We start from the raw sequence: 20,295 nt of genomic DNA, 5'->3' as shown, positions 1-20,295 counted from the left end.
CTGCCATTTTACCGGGGGGAGGGTGGTTAAAAAAATACCATATTACCCTTTTACTGTTTTTCCCGAAGGGTGCTTTTCATCAAAAATTTAAACTGCAACATTTAACCTTCTCCCCGGTACCGTATTTTCCCTCTTCCCGGGGCCCAAATTCCCCCCCGTTTCCGAATTTCATAAATGCCTTTTTCACATCCCAAAAGCACCCGGGTTTTAAAAATTTGTCTTCCCTTCACCCCATTAAAAAACGCCACGATGCCTGCTGGAAACCGTTTACACAAAACCCCTCCCCCCCTCCGTTTAATCCCCCCTTTCCCCTTCCCCTACAGACCGAAAACCCTTTAAGGGCAATTTTTTTCGCCCCATTTTCTTTAACCAATTCTTCCAACCCCCTTTCCCCAGCCTTTTTGGGGCAAAGTTTGGGAATCCCCCTTTCCCTAATTCCAAATAGTTCTTTGCATTATACCAATTCCCCAAAAATTTCCCTTTAGACAGAATCTTTTCCCCGCCTCCCGCCCCCCTTTGCAACATCATCACCACGCCACACCCAAAAGAGCGCTTTTGGGAAAAATATACCTAATTTTTTTCCAAGGGCAAAGTTTTTGTCTTCCCCAAAACCTTTAAAACCCCTCAATTTTTCCCCCACCAACCATGATTTTCAAATTCTTTATAGACCCCCCTTGCGAAAGCCCACTTCCAAAATCTGAATATGTTTATTTTTCCAATTTTCCCCCCCCTGATATTCTTTTTATCACCCTTTTTTTTTACCCCATAACTTCCCCTTTTTCCCGTATTCAACCTTTTTTTTTTCTTTTTTTTACACCCCTTCCAAAATTATTCCCCCTTTTGGTAACCCCCTTTTAGAATTTCCCCAAAAGCACAAAAACAACAGCAAAGAGCAAAACCGGGAAAATCCCACTTTGTGTGATTTCTTTATCTTTTAATCCCCGCCTTTTCAAACCCTCGATTTTTTTTTACAACCTCATCCCCCCAAAAATATTAAAAAATAAAGGTCACACATCCTGTCCGGCCTTTTTCTTTTGGGGGGAAAAATTTTTTCCCCAAAACCTAAATTTTGAGCCTTTATATTTTCCTCGAAAAAATTCCCCCCACTGTTCCCGTAACTCCTTTTTTACACCTTTTTTAATTTAAAAGTTCTGCCCAAATTCCTCCCCACCCCCTGTTTTTCCCAAAACCCCAAAAAGCCCAGATCTTTAGCCTTTTTTCCTTTTTGTTCATTTAGTTCATTTTAAACATTTTGGGCTTTAATTAAATTTCTACCTTTTAAAAACCTTTTTTCTTCTTTTTTTTATTTTCCCTTTCCCTTCTTAATTTTTAATTATAACTTACCCTAACCCTTTCCAGGTACATTTTAAAGATTTCCCCCTTTTTTGTACTTTTATCCCTTTGTTTTTGGCCGCAATTATGGGGAGCTTTTCTTTTCCGTACTTTCCCCTTCCCTTTATTTTTGGCAACCCAAACCCAAAAATTATCCCCAAAGTTTTTCATTTTTTTTATCCATTATCAAAGGGGCCCCTTTTCCCCTTTTATTTTACCTTTTGTTTTAAACTTTTTTCCCCCCACTACAAAGGTTTTTTCCTTTACCCTTTAAAAATGTTATTCCCCCTTTCCCCATAACCAAAACAGTTTCATTTTTTATCAAATTTTAAAATTCTCAAAATATTCCTTTTCCCTCTTTTTTTCCCTTTTTTTTAACCCCCATTTAATAACTCTTCCTTCCCCCTTTTTAACTGACAAAACCATTTGTTTTTTAGGCTTTCAATTTTAATTCACCTTCACCTTTTTTCTTTTTTAACAAAAAAATTTGTTTATAACATTCACCCACCCCATTTTTTTTTTACAGGCCACCACCCCTTTTAAACCCCCTTTTTTTCTCCCATATTCTTTTCCCCTTGATCATTTCTTTCTTTGTAAAAACCCATATGCTTTCTTTTCTTTCCTTACTCTTTTTTTCCCTCATTCCCCCCCCTTTGCCCTTTCCCCTTCCCCCAACCCCCCCTTTTTCCCGTTCCCCAAACTTCGCTGAACATTTTAAAACCACATTTTTTAAATTTACCCCCTACCTTTTTTTCAATTTTTAAGCCTATGCTCTTTTAAATTTGCCCATCTATCCTTTCCCAAAACTGTTTTTTCCCCAACTCCTTTCCTTTTTTAGTTTAAATTTTTCCTTTTTCTTCCCGGGGTGCTTTATTCTTTCCCTTTTTCCCATCTCCTTTACCTTTAGGGAGCTTTAAAAAGAAAGGATTGAATACTTGGATTTTCCCCTAAACATGACATCCCGGAAAATCTATTCAAAGTCTTTTAAAAAATTCATAATTCCCAAAAAATTTCTGGGCATTTTTTTCTTACATCATATCGGTAATTTTTTTATCCTTTTTTTTAGTATTCCCATAATTAAACCCCCTTTCTATACAAAGCCCCAAACAAAGGGTTCCCCCTTTTCATTTTCACCTGGGACCAAACTTTCCTAACCCCACCCTTTTTTAAAAACTCCCACTTTAGCATTCGTTTCCCCACCACAATTACCTTTTATTTTTTTCAAAAAGGGTCCTTCATTTTCATCTCCCCCAAAAATTTTTTCCCCTTCCCCCCTGCCTTTTTCTTTCCCGGTATACATATTAAAACCTTTTTTTTGATTCCCAAACCCTTTCTTTTAAACCACTTTCTTGGGAAATTTGAATTCATTTTTCTTTTTTTCCCTTTTTCCCTAATGATCATTTAACATTACTGCCACCCCCCTTTCCTTTTCCCCCAACTCTCCCAGATACCCGGGTTTAAACCCATTTATTTCCCCCTGAAATTTTCCCCACCCCCCTTTAGCTTTGTTTCTTTAGGCCAGGACATCCAACTTTTTTCATTCATAAATCAGCAATCATCTGTTTCGTCATCCGCACTAATCCACCATTTAAACAACCCAGTTTTATAAAGTTTTTTTTTTCTTCTTTTTTAAATTAATTGGGAGAAAGGGTTATTGCTTGGGAAGTCCCCAATGACCCCAATTTACGGAGTAAAAGATTTTTTCACTTCCCCATGGAAAAGAAAAAATAAAAGAAAAGAGTTTATTTAGAAAAAGGAAAAAACCCTTAGATGTTTTATATATATATATGCATGTAAAAGAAATTAGAATTTGGTTTAAAGTTAGGAGTAGCAAGATATCCCTGTTATTTAAGGTTGTTTATGGACAAAAATATATCTTACTATCTTTTAAAAACGGGTTTTTTTTTTCAAAAATATCTGGCAGGACGGTTTTTTGGGGGACTTTTTCTTTTCCTCTACCTATATATATATATATATATATATATATATATATTTATATATATATAGGTAGGGTTGGGGTAAAAGGCAACCCCCGGGGAGGTACTACTGTCCCCCCAATGAGTGAAAAACGAAAGCCTGTAATTGTTTTACATGATGGTGGATTGCTGGGGTCCTTTTTCTGGGGCCCCAAAACATGCAAGATTTGGCGCCTTTTCTACTTTTTACTTTTAATTTTGGGGCACACTGACATACATGTACAAGATTTTATATACAACCCATCTGGTTTTCTTTTATTTTCTTTTTAGTTCTTGTTGTTGTTTTTTTCCTCTTTTTCCATGGGGAAGGGAAGAGAATTTTTCCATAAGCCATGCAAGAGGCGACGGGGCCGGGGCAAGGGGGCCCGTAACCCTTCTCCCCTATAAATTTAAATTTAAAAAGAGAAACTGCTTTTTTTTTTTTGGGGCCAATTTCCCCCCTCAGTGGGGTAATGGGTAAGCTTTAAAGAAGAAAAGAATATATATATATATATATATATATATATATATATATATATATATATATATATATATATATATATATATATATATAAATAATTGTTTTGTTATTGTTTTACATGATGGTAGGATTGCTGGTGTCTTTTGTCTGTCTCATAAATATGCAAGATTACAGGTAAGTCTTGCTACTTCTACTTACACTTAGGTCACACTACACATACATGTATACAAGCATATATATACACACCCCTCTGGGTTTTCTTCTATTTTCTTTCTAATTCCTGTTCTTGTTTATTTCCTCTTATATCCATGGGGAAGTGGAACAGAATTCTTCCTCTGTAAGCCATGCGTGTCGTAAGAGGCGACTAAAATGCCGGGAGCAAGAGGCTAGTAACCCCTTCTCCTGTACATATTACTAAATTTAAAAGGAGAAACTTTAGTTTTTTCTTTTTGGCCACCCCACCTCGGTGGGATATGGCTGGTATGTTGAAAGAAAGAAAAAGATATAAATAATAGACACCAGCAATTCTTTCTTCTTTTCTTTCAACACACCGGCCATATCCCACCGAGGCAGGGTGGCCCAAAAGGAAAAACGAAAGTTTCTCCTTTTACATTTAGTAATATATACAGGAGAAGGGGGTTACTAGTCCTATGCTCCTGGCATTTTAGTCGCCTCTTACAACACTCATGGCTTACGGAGGAAGAATTCTGTTCCACTTCCCCATGGAGGTAAGAGGAAATAAACAAGAACAAGAACTAGAAAGAAAATAGAAGAAAACCCAAAAGGGTGTGTATATATATGCTTGTATATGTATATATATGCTTGTATATGTGTAGTGTGCATAGGTAGTAGGTTGGTAGACAGCAACCACCCAGGGAAGTACTACCGTCCTGCCAGATGACTGTGAAACAAAAACCTGTAACTGTTTTGCATGATGGTAGGATTGCTGGTTTCTTTTTCTGTCTCATAAACACGCTAAGATAACAGGGATATCTTGCTACTCCTACTTACACTTTGGTCACACTTCACAGACACGCACATGCATATATATATACATACATCTAGGTTTTTCTTCTTTTTCTAAATAGCTCTTGTTCTTTTTTATTTCTTCTATTGGCCATGGGGAAGTGGAAAAGAATCTTTCCTCCGTAAGCCATGCGTGTCGTATGAGGCGACTAAAATGCCAGGAGCAATGGGCTAGTAACCCCTTCTCCTGTATACAATTACTAAAAAAGAGAACAAGAAAAACTTTATAAAACTGGGATGCTTAAATGTGCGTGGATGTAGTGCGGATGACAAGAAACAGATGATTGCTGATGTTATGAATGAAAAGAAGTTGGATGTCCTGGCCCTAAGCGAAACAAAGCTGAAGGGGGTAGGAGAGTTTCAGTGGGGGGAAATAAATGGGATTAAATCTGGAGTATCTGAGAGAGTTAGAGCAAAGGAAGGGGTAGCAGTAATGTTAAATGATCAGTTATGGAAGGAGAAAAGAGAATATGAATGTGTAAATTCAAGAATTATGTGGATTAAAGTAAAGGTTGGATGCGAGAAGTGGGTCATAATAAGCGTGTATGCACCTGGAGAAGAGATGAATGCAGAGGAGAGAGAGAGAGATTTTGGGAGATGTTAAGTGAATGTATAGGAGCCTTTGAACCAAGGGAGAGAGTAATTGTGGTAGGGGACTTGAATGCTAAAGTAGGAGAAACTTTTAGAGAGGGTGTGGTAGGTAAGTTTGGGGTGCCAGGTGTAAATGATAATGGGAGCCCTTTGATTGAACTTTGTATAGAAAGGGGTTTAGTTATAGGTAATACATATTTTAAGAAAAAGAGGATAAATAAGTATACACGATATGATGTAGGGCGAAATGACAGTAGTTTGTTGGATTATGTATTGGTAGATAAAAGACTGTTGAGTAGACTTCAGGATGTACATGTTTATAGAGGGGCCACAGATATATCAGATCACTTTCTAGTTGTAGCTACACTGAGAGTAAAAGGTAGATGGGATACAAGGAGAATAGAAGCATCAGGGAAGAGAGAGGTGAAGGTTTATAAACTAAAAGAGGAGGCAGTTAGGGTAAGATATAAACAGCTATTGGAGGATAGATGGGCTAATGAGAGCATAGGCAATGGGGGTCGAAGAGGTATGGGGTAGGTTTAAAAATGTAGTGTTAGAGTGTTCAGCAGAAGTTTGTGGTTACAGGAAAGTGGGTGCAGGAGGGAAGAGGAGCGATTGGTGGAATGATGATGTAAAGAGAGTAGTAAGGGAGAAAAAGTTAGCATATGAGAAGTTTTTACAAAGTAGAAGTGATGCAAGGAGGGAAGAGTATATGGAGAAAAAGAGAGAAGTTAAGAGAGTGGTGAAGCAATGTAAAAAGAGAGCAAATGAGAGAGTGGGTGAGATGTTATCAACAAATTTTGTTGAAAATAAGAAAAAGTTTTGGAGTGAGATTAACAAGTTAAGAAAGCCTAGAGAACAAATGGATTTGTCAGTTAAAAATAGGAGAGGAGAGTTATTAAATGGAGAGTTAGAGGTATTGGGAAGATGGAGGGAATATTTTGAGGAATTGTTAAATGTTGATGAAGATAGGGAAGCTGTGATTTCGTGTATAGGGCAAGGAGGAATAACATCTTGTAGGAGTGAGGAAGAGCCAGTTGTGAGTGTGGGGGAAGTTCGTGAGGCAGTAGGTAAAATGAAAGGGGGTAAGGCAGCCGGGATTGATGGGATAAAGATAGAAATGTTAAAAGCAGGTGGGGATATAGTTTTGGAGTGGTTGGTGCAATTATTTAATAAATGTATGGAAGAGGGTAAGGTACCTAGGGATTGGCAGAGAGCATGCATAGTTCCTTTGTATAAAGGCAAAGGGGATAAAAGAGAGTGCAAAAATTATAGGGGGATAAGTCTGCTGAGTATACCTGGTAAAGTGTATGGTAGAGTTATTATTGAAATAATTAAGAGTAAGACGGAGAATAGGATAGCAGATGAACAAGGAGGCTTTAGGAAAGGTAGGGGGTGTGTGGACCAGGTGTTTACAGTGAAACATATAAGTGAACAGTATTTAGATAAGGCTAAAGAGGTCTTTGTGGCATTTATGGATTTGGAAAAGGCGTATGACAGGGTGGATAGGGGGGCAATGTGGCAGATGTTGCAAGTGTATGGTGTAGGAGGTAGGTTACTGAAAGCAGTGAAGAGTTTTTACGAGGATAGTGAGGCTCAAGTTAGAGTATGTAGGAAAGAGGGAAATTATTTCCCAGTAAAAGTAGGCCTTAGACAAGGATGTGTGATGTCACCGTGGTTGTTTAATATATTTATAGATGGGGTTGTAAGAGACGTAAATGCGAGGGTCTTGACAAGAGGCGTGGAGTTAAAAGATAAAAAATCACACACAAAGTGGGAGTTGTCACAGCTGCTCTTTGCTGATGACACTGTGCTCTTGGGAGATTCTGAAGAGAAGTTGCAGAGATTGGTGGATGAATTTGGTAGGGTGTGCAAAAGAAGAAAATTAAAGGTGAATACAGGAAAGAGTAAGGTTATGAGGATAACAAAAAGATTAGGTGATGAAAGATTGAATATCAGATTGGAGGGAGAGAGTATGGAGGAGGTGAATGTATTCAGATATTTGGGAGTGGACGTGTCAGCGGATGGGTCTATGAAAGATGAGGTGAATCATAGAATTGATGAGGGAAAAAGAGTGAGTGGTGCACTTAGGAGTCTGTGGAGACAAAGAACTTTGTCCTTGGAGGCAAAGAGGGGAATGTATGAGAGTATAGTTTTACCAACGCTCTTATATGGGTGTGAAGCATGGGTGATGAATGTTGCAGCGAGGAGAAGGCTGGAGGCAGTGGAGATGTCATGTCTGAGGGCAATGTGTGGTGTGAATATAATGCAGAGAATTCGTAGTTTGGAAGTTAGGAGGAGGTGCGGGATTACCAAAACTGTTGTCCAGAGGGCTGAGGAAGGGTTGTTGAGGTGGTTCGGACATGTAGAGAGAATGGAGCGAAACAGAATGACTTCAAGAGTGTATCAGTCTGTAGTGGAAGGAAGGCGGGGTAGGGGTCGGCCTAGGAAAGGTTGGAGAGAGGGGGTAAAGGAGGTTTTGTGTGCGAGGGGCTTGGACTTCCAGCAGGTATGCATGAGCGTGTTTGATAGGAGTGAATGGAGACAAATGGTTTTTAATACTTGACGTGCTGTTGGAGTGTGAGCAAAGTAACATTTATGAAGGGTTCAGGGAAACCGGCAGGCCGGACTTGAGTCCTGGAGATGGGAAGTACAGTGCCTGCACTCTGAAGGAGGGGTGTTAATGTTGCAGTTTAAAAACTGTAGTGTAAAGCACCCTTCTGGCAAGACAGTGATGGAGTGAATGATGGTGAAAGTTTTTCTTTTTCGGGCCACCCTGCCTTGGTGGGAATCGGCCAGTGTGATAATAATAATAATGTATGTGTAGTGTGGCCTAAGTGTAAGCAGAAGTAGCAAGACGTACCTGAAACCTTGCATGTTTATGAGACAGAAAAAAAAAGACACCAGCAATCCTACCATCATGTAAAACAATTACAGGCTTCCGTTTTACACTCACTTGGTAGGACAGTAGTACTTTCCTGGGTGGTTGCTGTCTACCAACCTACTACCTAGGAAATAAAGGACTTATTATAATTATATTACTTAACATGTTGTTGGGGTGTGAGCAAGGTAACATGAAAGGATTCAGGAAAACTGGGTACCCAGACTTGAGTCCTGGAGGTGGGAAGTACAGTTCCTGCACTCTGAAGGAAGGGTGGAGGTGTTGCAGTATGGAGAGTCATCTAAACTGCGGTGTCAGTGTGCTTCTGGCAAGACAGTGATTGAATAAATGATGGTGAAAGCTTTTTCCTCTTTTTTTTTTTTTTGGGGGGGGGGGGTACTCTACCTCTGTGGGAGATGGCTGACACATTAAAAAGAAATATTAAGTTCATTGACAAATAACCTACAGTGGTAAGATAAAGATAAGATTTGTTGGGATTTTCAATCCAGGGGAGGGTTTGCCAATTAGGATAACACAAGATAGTCTGCATCATCAAGGATTATCTGTCTTGTTTCCATTGTGGTCCTTCAGGCTTGTCCCCCAAGCTGCTACCCACACCAGTTCACTAACACCACTAACACCCAGGTACCTACTTACTACTAGGTGAACAAGGACAGCAGGTGTAAGGGAGCACAATCATGATCTCCACCCGTGCCAGATATTGAACCATGGACACTCAGTGTGAGAGGCGAATGCATTGCCTAACAAGCCAATTCAGTCGATAACTTTTCATTTCATTCTTTACCATTATAATTTGTTTCCTCTGGAAAATGTGAAGTATTTGTGAATTGTTTAAGCCCTGGTATTGAGACTTGAGTTCTTGAATTGGAAAATGCAATTCCTCCACTATGAAAGATGGGTGACTTGCAATCTGAATGATGTGTGACTTGCAGTCTGATGTGTAACCTGAAGTCTGAATGATATGTGACCTGTAGTCTGAATGTGTGACCTGCACTCTGAATGATGTGTGACCTGCACTCTGAATGATGGGTGGCCTGCACTCTGAATGATGGGTGGCCTGCACTCTGAATGATGGATGATGGCTTGTAATGTCTGCACACCTCTGCCAAGACAGCTGTTCGATGAATGATGGTGAATGCATTAATTTCAGCAAGAAATGATGGATGTGGGAACAAAAATTCTAATATCTGAAGGTCTTGCGTGATCCACTGTCTGCTGAGTGTCAGACACTTGTGTTGGTGGCTTGATCCACAGTCTGCTGAGTGTCAGACACATGCAGTGGTGGCTTGATCCACAGTCTGCTGAGTGTCAGACACATGTGGTGGTGGCTTGATCCACTGTCTGCTGAGTGTCAGTCACACGTGGTAGTGGTGGCTTGATCCACAGTCTGCTGGGTGTCAGACACATGTGGTGGTGGTGGCTTGATCCACTGTCTGCTGAGTGTCAGACATACATGGTGGTGGTAGCTTGATCCATGGTCTGCTGAGTGTCAGACATATGTGGTGGTGGTGGTGGCTTGATCCACAGTCTGCTGAGTGTCAGACATATGTGGTGGTGGTGGCTTGATCCACTGTCTGCTGAGTGTCAGACATACATGGTGGTGGTAGCTTGATCCATGGTCTGCTGAGTGTCAGACATATGTGGTGGTGGTGGCTTGATCCACTGTCTGCTGAGTGTCAGGCATACATGGTGGTGGTGGCTTGATCCACTGTCTGCTGAGTGTCAGGCATACATGGTGGTGGTGGCTTGATCCACTGTCTGCTGAGTGTCAGACATACATGGTGGTGGTGGCTTGATCCTCTGTTTGCTGAGTGTCAGGCATATGTGGTGGTGGTGGCTTGATCCACTGTCTGCTGAGTGTCAGAGATACATGGTGGTGGCTTGATCCACTGTCTGCTGAGTGTCAGACATACATGGTGGTGGTGGCTTGATCCACTGTCTGCTGAGTGTCAGGCATACATGGTGGTGGTGGCTTGATCCACTGTCTGCTGAGTGTCAGACATAAGTGGTGGTGGTGGATTGATCCACTGTCTGCTGAGTGACATACATGGTGGTGGTGGCTTGATCCTCTGTCTGCTGAGTGTCAGGCATACGTGGTGGTGGTGGCTTGATCCTCTGTCTGCTGAGTGTGCATACGTGGTGGTGGTGCTTGATCCTCTGTCTGCTGAGTGTCAGGCATACGTGGTGGTGGTGGCTTGATCCTCTGTCTGCTGAGTGTCAGGCATACGTGGTGGTGGTGGCTTGATCCACTGTCTGCTGTGTGTCAGACATATGTGGTGGTCATGGTGGTGGTGGTGGCAGCTTGATCCACTGTCTGCTGAGTGTCAGACAGACACACTTTTTGTTTGTACTCACCTATATATAATCTATGAATTTAATAAACAAGTGGCATTTTCTTTTCTTAAGGTTAAAACTAGGCTCTTGCAGCACATGAAGCTTCACCACATGTTTGATTTTCAAGACATCATGAAAAAATTCAGCTTTTACGAACAAGTTAAGATTGTCAACTTCATAAGATCATGCGTAAGTAAATGTATTTCTTATCTTCTAGGATAATTTGTGGATTTGGAAAATTCGTCTTAAGAAGGTTCATGCAAGTCATTTTAAGCACAATATTTTCCAATGTCTTTATTAATATATTTAAGTGCAATGTTCATAATTTTGTTATTGGGTATTTAACCCCTTCAGGGTCCAAGGCCCAAATCTGAAGTGGTGCCCCAGTGTCCCAAGAATTTTCAAAAAAAAAAATTTGTTATTTTTTCTTATGAAATGGTAGAGAATCTTTTTGTGAAGGTAATAAAACAAAAAGTACGAAATTTGATGGAAAATTGACGATATTATGCTCTCGCGAATTTTGATGTGTCAGCGATATTTACGAATCGGTGATTTTGCCGACTTTGACTCCCATTTTAGGCCAATTACATTATTCCAGTCAACCAAATTCTTAGCTATTTCACTAGTATTACTTCTATTCTATCAATTGAGCACAAGAAATTGCCAAGTCAACTGTTTCAACTACAAATTAAAGTGATCGGAAATTGTTAATTTGGCCAATTTAACACAAAGTTCAAAATATTCCACTTTCAAAATAGGGTCCAGAATAAACAATGTAGGTATTCCTGGAACTAAACTAACATTTCCTCTGTTCATTAGTTACGTTTTGAGGCTTTACAAATAAATTCCATTTTGATTTTCTATTCACATAATGAATTTTTATTCACACCAAAAAATAGAAGATTTCCTGTTAGGCAATACTGTAATAATTGTATAAATATCATCACCATATTTGTGAATATATATTAGACCCACCAGCTGATGTGTATTAGACGTGTGAGGTCGTTTGTTTACTCTTAAATATCGGCAAAAATTTAACATTTCTGCTACTTTGAGCTTAGTTTCAAGCCATTTCCAGTGCTAAAACAAATCAAAATCATCTCTATTTCTGTAATATGTCTTCCATTCTATCAAATGAGACCAAGAAATCGCAAATACAACTATAAAAAACATAAGAAAAAGCACTGCAAAGTCGCTGTTTTAATCGAAAAATCATGATTTCAGTTTTTTTTCTCTCATTATACACAGTGTGCTGCAGGATCTGTTTTATGTGGTGCACACATACCACATAGATGTATTCTCTCATATCTAGGCCCAAATGTACCACTCACAGTTTATCAGAGTGAGCTGAGCTCATGACGTAGATCTACAGTTTGGACCCTGAACGTAAAGCCGTAGATCTACGGGACGGACCTTGAAAAGGTTAAGGTGCTGCATTTTCAAATTTTGTTTAATTGTAAATGTTTATAGGAAAATAATTCCCCTTTCTGTTGTTAGTAAGATAAATATTAAGCAAATAAGAACTAAAGGGCACAATACCTTGACTGGAACAATACACAGATAACCTGTATATAGGAGAAAGAAGCTTACCATGACATTTTGGTTCAACTTGGACCATTTACAAAGTAAAAAAATTAACTACTGTAGCCCCTATATAAGCCTATCACTAAACATATTTTTTTTTTCATTTACACATCGGCCATTTCCCACCAAGGCTGGGTGGCTGAAAAAGAAAAAGTTTCACCATCATTCACTCCATCACTGTCTTGCCAGAGGCACACTCACAGAATTAAAGTTTACTTAAATTCTTCAGTAAACTTTAATTCTGGAAAGCAAAATTTAGTTATAAATTACAAATGCTGTACTGTAATGCAGGTTAGCTCCATTTATATTCACTGACCCATCCTGATAATTTCACAATAAATTGAAAATAAATGATGGAGAAACCACAATTTGAACAAGACAACACCAGTATCACTATGCCATGTCTCAGAGGTTCTTCAGGTGGAGTGAAGAGGCCTTGTCCTATGGTACAGTCATGCTGGTGGTGTTTCTTCCTTAAATTGTGGCTTTCCATTAGTAAAGCATGTTATTTACAGTTATATTTAATAAGCAGTACCTTCTATATCTAATTGCCTTTATTTTTTTAGTACTTATGGTTAGAGATGGGATTATTATTATTATTATAATCAAGGGGGAAGCGCTAAACCCGGAGGATTATACAGCGCCTGGGGGGGGGATGTGGAAGGCATTCAGGCTTAATTCGGGGAACTGGAGCACAGATCCAATTCCCAAAGTCAAGAGCCCCTCACCAACATCAAGGAACCTTCCTTGAGGGGTTAGAGATGGGAGAATGTCAAAATTTTTACCGATGCCGGTGCTGACATTCAGTTTTAAGCTAATGCCAATACCATCAAAATAAGCCTATAACCACCAACACTGATACTGATACCATCAAAATTACCCTGTACCCACTTATACCAATACCTATACTCAGTTTTAGGCTGATGCAAATACTTTTTTTTTTTTAACACCTCAGCCATTTCCCCACTGAGGTAGAATAACCCAAAAAGAAAGAAAACCCCAAAAAGAAAGAAAAAACTTTCATCATTCACCACTATTGCCATCACTCATACAGAATCACTGTCTTTGCAGAGGTGCTCAGATACAACTTAGACACCCTTCAAACTGCTAATATCCCAAACCCCTCCTTTAAAGTGCAGGCATTGTACTTCCCATTCCAGGACTCAAGTCCAGCTAACTGGTTTCTCTGAATCCCTTCACAAAATATTACCCTGCTAACACTGCAACAGCTCATCAGGTCCCAAAAACCATTTGTCTCCATTCACTCCTATCAAACATGCTCACATACGCTTGCTGGAAGTCCAAGCCCCTCGCCCACAAAACTTCTTTTACCCCCTCCCTCCAATCTTTTTGGAGATGACCCCTACCCCGCCTTCCTTCCCCTACAGATTTATACGCTCTCCAAGTCACTCTATGTACTTTGTTTCAATCTCTCTAAATGACCAAACCACCTCAACAGTAACTCCACACCTCCTAATTTCCACACTATAAATTCTCTGCCTCCAGCTGCCTCCTCGCTGCAACATTTGCAACCCATGCTTCACACCCATAAAAGAGTGTTGGTACTACTATACTCTCATACATTCCCTTCTTTGCCTTCATGGTTAACGTTTTTTGTCTCCACAGATAATTTAATGCACCACTCACCTTTTTTCCTTCATCAGTTCTATGGTTAACCTCATCCTTCATGAACCCATCTGCTGACAAGGCAACTCCCAAATATCTGAAAACATTCACTTCTTCCATACTCCCTCCCTCAATGTGATATCCAGTTTTTCTTTATCTAAATCATTTGATACCCCTCATCACCTTACACTTATCTATGTTCACTTTCAACTTTCTATCTTTATACACCTTTACATATCAATACCCATACTGTACTCAAATTTAGGCCAATAGGAAAACCTATACTCAAATTTAGGCTGATGATACCTACACTGAATTTTAAGTTGATACTGATGTCTGTTGTACACTCAATTTAAGGTTGATACCAATATTTATCCTAGGTAGTAGGTTGGTAGACAACAACCACCCAGGGAGGTACTACCGTCCTGCCAAGTGAGTGTAAAACGGAAGCCTGTAATTGTTTTACATGATGGTAGGATTGCTGGTGTCTTTTTTCTGTCTCATAACCATGCAAGATTTCAGGTATGTCTTGCTACTTCTACTTACACTTAGGTCACACTACACATACATGTACAAACATATATATACACACCCATCTGGGTTTTCTTCTATTTTCTTTCTAGTTCTTGTTCTTGTTTATTTCCTCTTAACTCCATAGGGAAGTGGAGCAGAATTCTTCCTCCGTAAGCCATGCGTGTTGTAAGAGGCGACTAAAATGCCGGGAGCAAGGGGCTAGTAACCTCTTGTCCTGTATATATTACTAAATGTAAAAGGAGAAACTTTTCTTTTTCCTTTTGGGCCACCCCGCCTCGGTGGGATACGGCCAGTGTGTTGAAAGAAAGAATAATTACCTCACAATACAAATACTCTTACATTGTGTACAAGTTAGTACAGAATAAACAAACAGCAACACTCCCATTCTCATGCAACACACCATTTTTAAAAGTGAATGAAGATATTATTATTATCATAGTAAAAAAGCGCTAAACCCACAAGGGTCGTGAATTGCTATATATAGAGTGAAGGCATATGAAAGGAATATTTTTCTACAGTTATCCACCAGTATTTGACTAGAGAAAACGTAATTCTTTCGACACTACTTACACAGCAGCTTCATAAATAAATCTCATATTTAGGTCAATTTTTATTCTATGAGTGTATGTATCATGTTTATATGCAATGTAACGTGTTTCTTATATAATTTTGAGGAAAATATCATAGATGGACTAATGAAAATGTCTATATTAATGTAAAATGAGACATTTAATGTGCCTAAGAGTGATTATTATTACGAAATATTGGCGTCATGAGTAGAGAGACTCTTAGCGATTTTAATGTGTACCTGCACACCAGCACAGTGTGTAAGTATATTTAGGTACAGGTACACATAATTATAATTATCAGAGTACATACAAAATACGAAGTAACTTTAAAACACTTGAAATTTTGAAAAGTTTCCAGACATAATAGATGTGGTCACGAAGAATGTAAACAAACCGGGTGGGATGCGCCGCATTTAAAAGACCGCTTGCAGTATAGCAAATTTTGGTCATAGTTTGACTTCGCCGTATTAACGGAATGCTGTAAGGCGAAACACCATAGAGCGGGGTCCTACTGTATATCAGTAAATTTTGTGTACGATAGTTTATTTAGGTGTACAGTAGAGTATTTTAGTGCATTTTATTACTATTTTTTTAAATTTTTATTGCCATTTTTAACTTTTTTTAACAGTTACTCGGAGAATCATTCCTATTAGTCCACTATATCGTGGGTTTACTGTATTATATTTCTGCAGTATTAACCCTTGACTGTTTTGATCGTATATATGTGTCTTATGAGTCACCGTTTTTGACGTATATATACTCATAAATTCTAGCGGCTTCAAATCAAGCAGGAGAAAGCTATTAGGCCCACATGTGAGAGAATGGGTCTGTGTGGTCAGTGTGCATGATATAAAAAAAATCCTGCAGCACGCAGTGCATAATGAGGAAAAAAAAAACTCCGACCGTTTTTTGTAATTAAAATGCCGACTTTGTGGTCTATTTTCGTATAGTATTTATGGTTGTATTCTCGTTTTCTTGGTCTCATTTGATAGAATGGAAAACATATTATAAAAATAGATGCAATTTTGATTGGTTTTACTATGAAAAGAACCTTGAAATGGAGCTCAAAATAGGGGGAAATGTTTGATTTTTGCCGATGTTCAAAAGTAAACAAATGATGTCATTTTCCAATAAATGTCCAAGTAGCCATTCTAATATGCAGTCATCAATGGGTTGACATTATTTATACAATTATTACAATATTGCAGTAGTCTGCATAACAGTAAATCTTCTATTTTTTGTTTGAATAAAAATTCAAAATAGAAAGCAAGAGTAATATCAGAGGGGCCTGGAGATGTGACTGATGAACAAAGAAAATGGTATTTTATAGCCAAGAATGTCTGCATTGTTCATTCTGGACCCTATTTTGAAATTGTCATATTTTTTAAATTTTGTGAAATTGGCGAAATTGCAAATTTCTGACCACTTTATTGGGTAGTTGACATTGGTAAATGGGCAGTTTCTTGTACTCAATCGATAGAAAAAATGGAGTTCTAAAGAAATAGCTATGAGTTTGGTCGACTGGAACAATAGAATTAGCCGAAAATAGGACTCAAAGTGGGCGAAATTGCAGATTCATGAGTATCGCCGAGGTCGCTTACTTAGCGAGAGCGTACTTCCGTCAGTTTTCCATCAAATTTTGCTCTTTTGGTGTCATTACAATCGGGAAAATATTCTCTATCATTTCATAAGTTTTTTTTTTTTTTGGAAATTTTGCGACACCAGAAGACACCTAGATTTGGGGTTGTTTTTTTTCAGCTTTCTTGATGTAATATTTCTTTAATTTTGAGATCTTTATTGGCATGATTAACAAGTGAAACATTTCAGATGGCAGAATGTCGTTGCTTGAAGTGTCAGCTTGTGTTTGCTTCACCAGAGCTTCTGCAAGATCACTTATCGCAGTCAAAACATTGTGTTTTGCCAGATCAGCGAGTGTGGAATCTTTCTCGGTGAGCCTCTACAATAATAGTTTGTTTTGTAATGCTGTGAACAGGGGAATGTAACTGAGTAAGGGAATGAGGGAGTGTAAGGAAATGAGAGAGTATGAGCAAGGAAATGAGAAAGTGTGAGCAGGGGAATAAGGGAGTGTGAGCAGAGGAATGAGGGAGTGTAAGTAAAAGAATAAGATAGTGTGAGCAAGAGAATAAGATAGTGTGAGTGATGGAATATGAGAGTGTGACCAAGAGAATGTGAGTGTGTCACCATGGATGAACAGTCAATTTGATAATATTGAGTCAGTTTGATAATATTGAGTGATTGAAATTTTGTTTTCTTTGTGTGTGTGTGTGTGTGTGTGTGTGTGTGTGTGTGTGTGTGTGTGTGTGTGTGTGTGTGTATGTGTGTATATATATAATTCTATATATATATATATATATATATATACAGTGGACCCCCGCATAGCGAACTTAATCCGTGCAAGAGGGCTGGTCGTTATGCGAAATGTTCGCTATGCGAATTAATTTTCCCCATAAGAAATAATGGAAATAAAATTAATCCGTGCAAGACACCCAAAAGTATGAAAAAAATTTTTTTTTACCACAAAAAAATGTTAATTTTAGTACACACAAACTGAAAAAGGCATGCACAATTACATGACACTTACTTTTATTGAAGATCTGGTGATGATTGATGGGATGGGAGGAGGGGAGAGAGAGTGTTAGTGTTTAGAAGGGGAATCCCCTTCCATTAGGACTTGAGGTAGCAAGTCCTTTTCTGGGGTTACTTCCCTTCTTCTTTTAATGCCACTAGGACCAGCTTCAGAGTCACTGGACTTCTTTCGCACAACATATCTGTCCATAGTGGCCTGTACCTCTCGTTCCTTTATGATTTGTCTAAAGTGGTTCACAACAGTGTCATTGTAACAGTCACCAGCACGGCTTGCAATAGCTGTGTGAGGGTGATTTTCATCAAAAAAGGTTTGCACTTCAAGCCATTTTGCACACATTTCCTTAATCTTTGAAGTAGGCAATTCCTTCAATTTCTCTCTCCCCTCCTTTGAACCAGTTTCCCCAGGTCTGGCCTCTTGCTCTTGAAGTTGATCTATCAGCTCATCAGTGGTTAGTTCTTCATTGTCCTCCTCCACCAACTCTTCCACATCCTCCCCACTAACCTCCAACCCCAAGGACTTCCCCAATTCCACAATTGATTCCTCAACTGGTATACTACTCCTCTCAGGGTTAGCCTCAAACCCTTCAAAATCCCTTTTGTCTACACATTCTGGCCACAGTTTCTTCCAAGCAGAGTTCAAGGTTCTCTTAGTCACTCCCTCCCAAGCCTTACCTATAAGGTTTACACAATTGAGGATATTAAAGTGATCCTTCCAAAACTCTTTTAGAGTCAATCGAGTGTCTGTGGTCACTTCAAAGCACTTTTGAAACAGAGCTTTTGTGTACAGTTTCTTGAAGTTGGAAATGACCTGCTGGTCCATGGGCTGCAGGAGAGGAGTGGTATTAGGAGGCAAAAACTTCACCTTAATGAAGCTCATGTCCCCATAAAGTCGCTCTGCCACGTCTGTAGGATGACCAGGGGCATTGTCTAACACCAGGAGGCACTTAAGGTCTAATTTCTTTTCAGTTAGGTAATCTTTCACATTGGGGGCAAATGCATGGTGTAACCAGTTATAGAAAAATTCCCTAGTGACCCATGCCTTACTGTTTGCCCTCCACAGCACACACAAATTATCCTTGAGGACATTCTTTTGCCTGAACGCTCTGGGAGTTTCAGAGTGATACACTAATAAAGGCTTAACTTTGCAATCACCACTAGCATTGGCACACATCAACAAAGTAAGCCTGTCTTTCATAGGCTTATGTCCTGGGAGTGCCTTTTCCTCCTGAGTAATGTAGGTCCTGCTTGGCATTTTCTTCCAGAACAGGCCTGTTTCATCACAATTAAACACTTGTTCAGGTTCCAGTCCTTCAGTTTCTATGTACTCCTTGAATTCATGCACATATTTTTCAGCCGCTTTGTGGTCCGAACTGGCAGCCTCACCATGCCATATCACACTATGGATGCCACTACGCTTCTTAAATCTCTCAAACCAACCTTTGCTGGCCTTAAATTCACTCACATCATCACTAGTTGCAGGCATTTTTTTAATTAAATCGTCATGCAACTTCCTAGCCTTTTCACATATGATCGCTTGAGAGACGCTATCTCCTGCTAGCTGTTTTTCATTTATCCACACCAATAAGAGTCTCTCAACATCTTCCATCACTTGCGATCTTTGTTTCGAAAACACAGTTAAACCTTTGGCAACAACAGCTTCCTTGATTGCCGTTTTCTTGCCCACAATAGAAGCGATGGTTGATTTTGGTTTCTTGTACAACCTGACCAGGTCGGTGATACGTACTCCACTTTCATACTTATCAATGATCTCTTTCTTCATTTCAATGGGTATTCTTACCCTTTGAGGTGTAGGGTTGGCACTAGAAGCTTTCTTGGGGCCCATGGTCACTTATTTTCCACAAACAGCACCGAAAACACTGTAATAATACGAAATATTCCGAGTGTATGCTTGAATGTTACCGCGGAGGCTGGCTGGTAAACAATGGGACGGGTGGCACATGTGAGGCTGGCTGAGGGCGCACATTGGACGCGTCTCGGACGAAGGTCGCTGAGCGGGTTTTTGTCCACTATGCGGCGCAAAATTTTAGCGAACAAAGCGTTCGCTATGCGGATTGTTCGCTATGCAAGGCGTTCGCTATGCGGGGGTCCACTGTATATATATATATATATATATATATATATATATATATATATATATATATATATATATATATATATAGGATGGGGTCCACCTCTGGTGTAAATTGTGGGACATCATATATATATATATATATATATATATGATGGTGAAAGTTTTTCTTTTTCGGGCCACCCTGCCTTGGTGGGAATCGGCCAGTGTGATAAAAAAAAAAAAAAAAAATATATATATATATATATATATATATATATATATATATATATATATATATATATATATATATATATATATATATATATTTATATATATATATTTATATTTTATTTTATTATCACACTGGCCGATTCCCACCAAGGCAGGGTGGCCCGAAAAAGAAAAACTTTCACCATCATTCACTCCATCACTGTCTTGCCAGAAGGGTGCTTTACACTACAGTTTTTAAACTGCAACATTAACACCCCTCCTTCAGAGTGCAGGCACTGTACTTCCCATCTCCAGGACTCAAGTCCGGCCTGCCGGTTTCCCTGAACCCCTTCATAAATGTTACTTTGCTCACACTCCAACAGCACGTCAAGTATTAAAAACCATTTGTCTCCATTCACTCCTATCAAACACGCTCATGCATACCTGCTGGAAGTCCAAGCCCCTCGCACACA

At 39.2% G+C, this 20,295-nt stretch overlaps 1 protein-coding gene across 1 annotated transcript in view; it reads left to right on the top strand.

Moving 5' to 3' along the window:
• LOC128703044 (protein FAM200C) overlaps nucleotides 1-20,295 on the top strand; it is a 165,282-nt gene that overhangs the window by 100,595 nt on the left and 44,392 nt on the right. Inside the window, exons 6-7 of the mRNA XM_070103649.1 lie at nucleotides 10,694-10,810; nucleotides 16,762-16,883. Of these exons, the coding sequence (XP_069959750.1) occupies nucleotides 10,694-10,810; nucleotides 16,762-16,883 (239 nt within the window). The remainder of the gene's footprint in view (nucleotides 1-10,693; nucleotides 10,811-16,761; nucleotides 16,884-20,295) is intronic.

The sequence above is a fragment of the Cherax quadricarinatus genome, chromosome 86 (genome assembly GCF_038502225.1).
Source record: "Cherax quadricarinatus isolate ZL_2023a chromosome 86, ASM3850222v1, whole genome shotgun sequence".
Classification (NCBI taxonomy): domain Eukaryota; kingdom Metazoa; phylum Arthropoda; class Malacostraca; order Decapoda; family Parastacidae; genus Cherax; species Cherax quadricarinatus.
The sequence above is the reverse complement of the archived record's forward strand: the minus strand, read 5'-3'. Positions and strand labels throughout refer to the sequence as shown.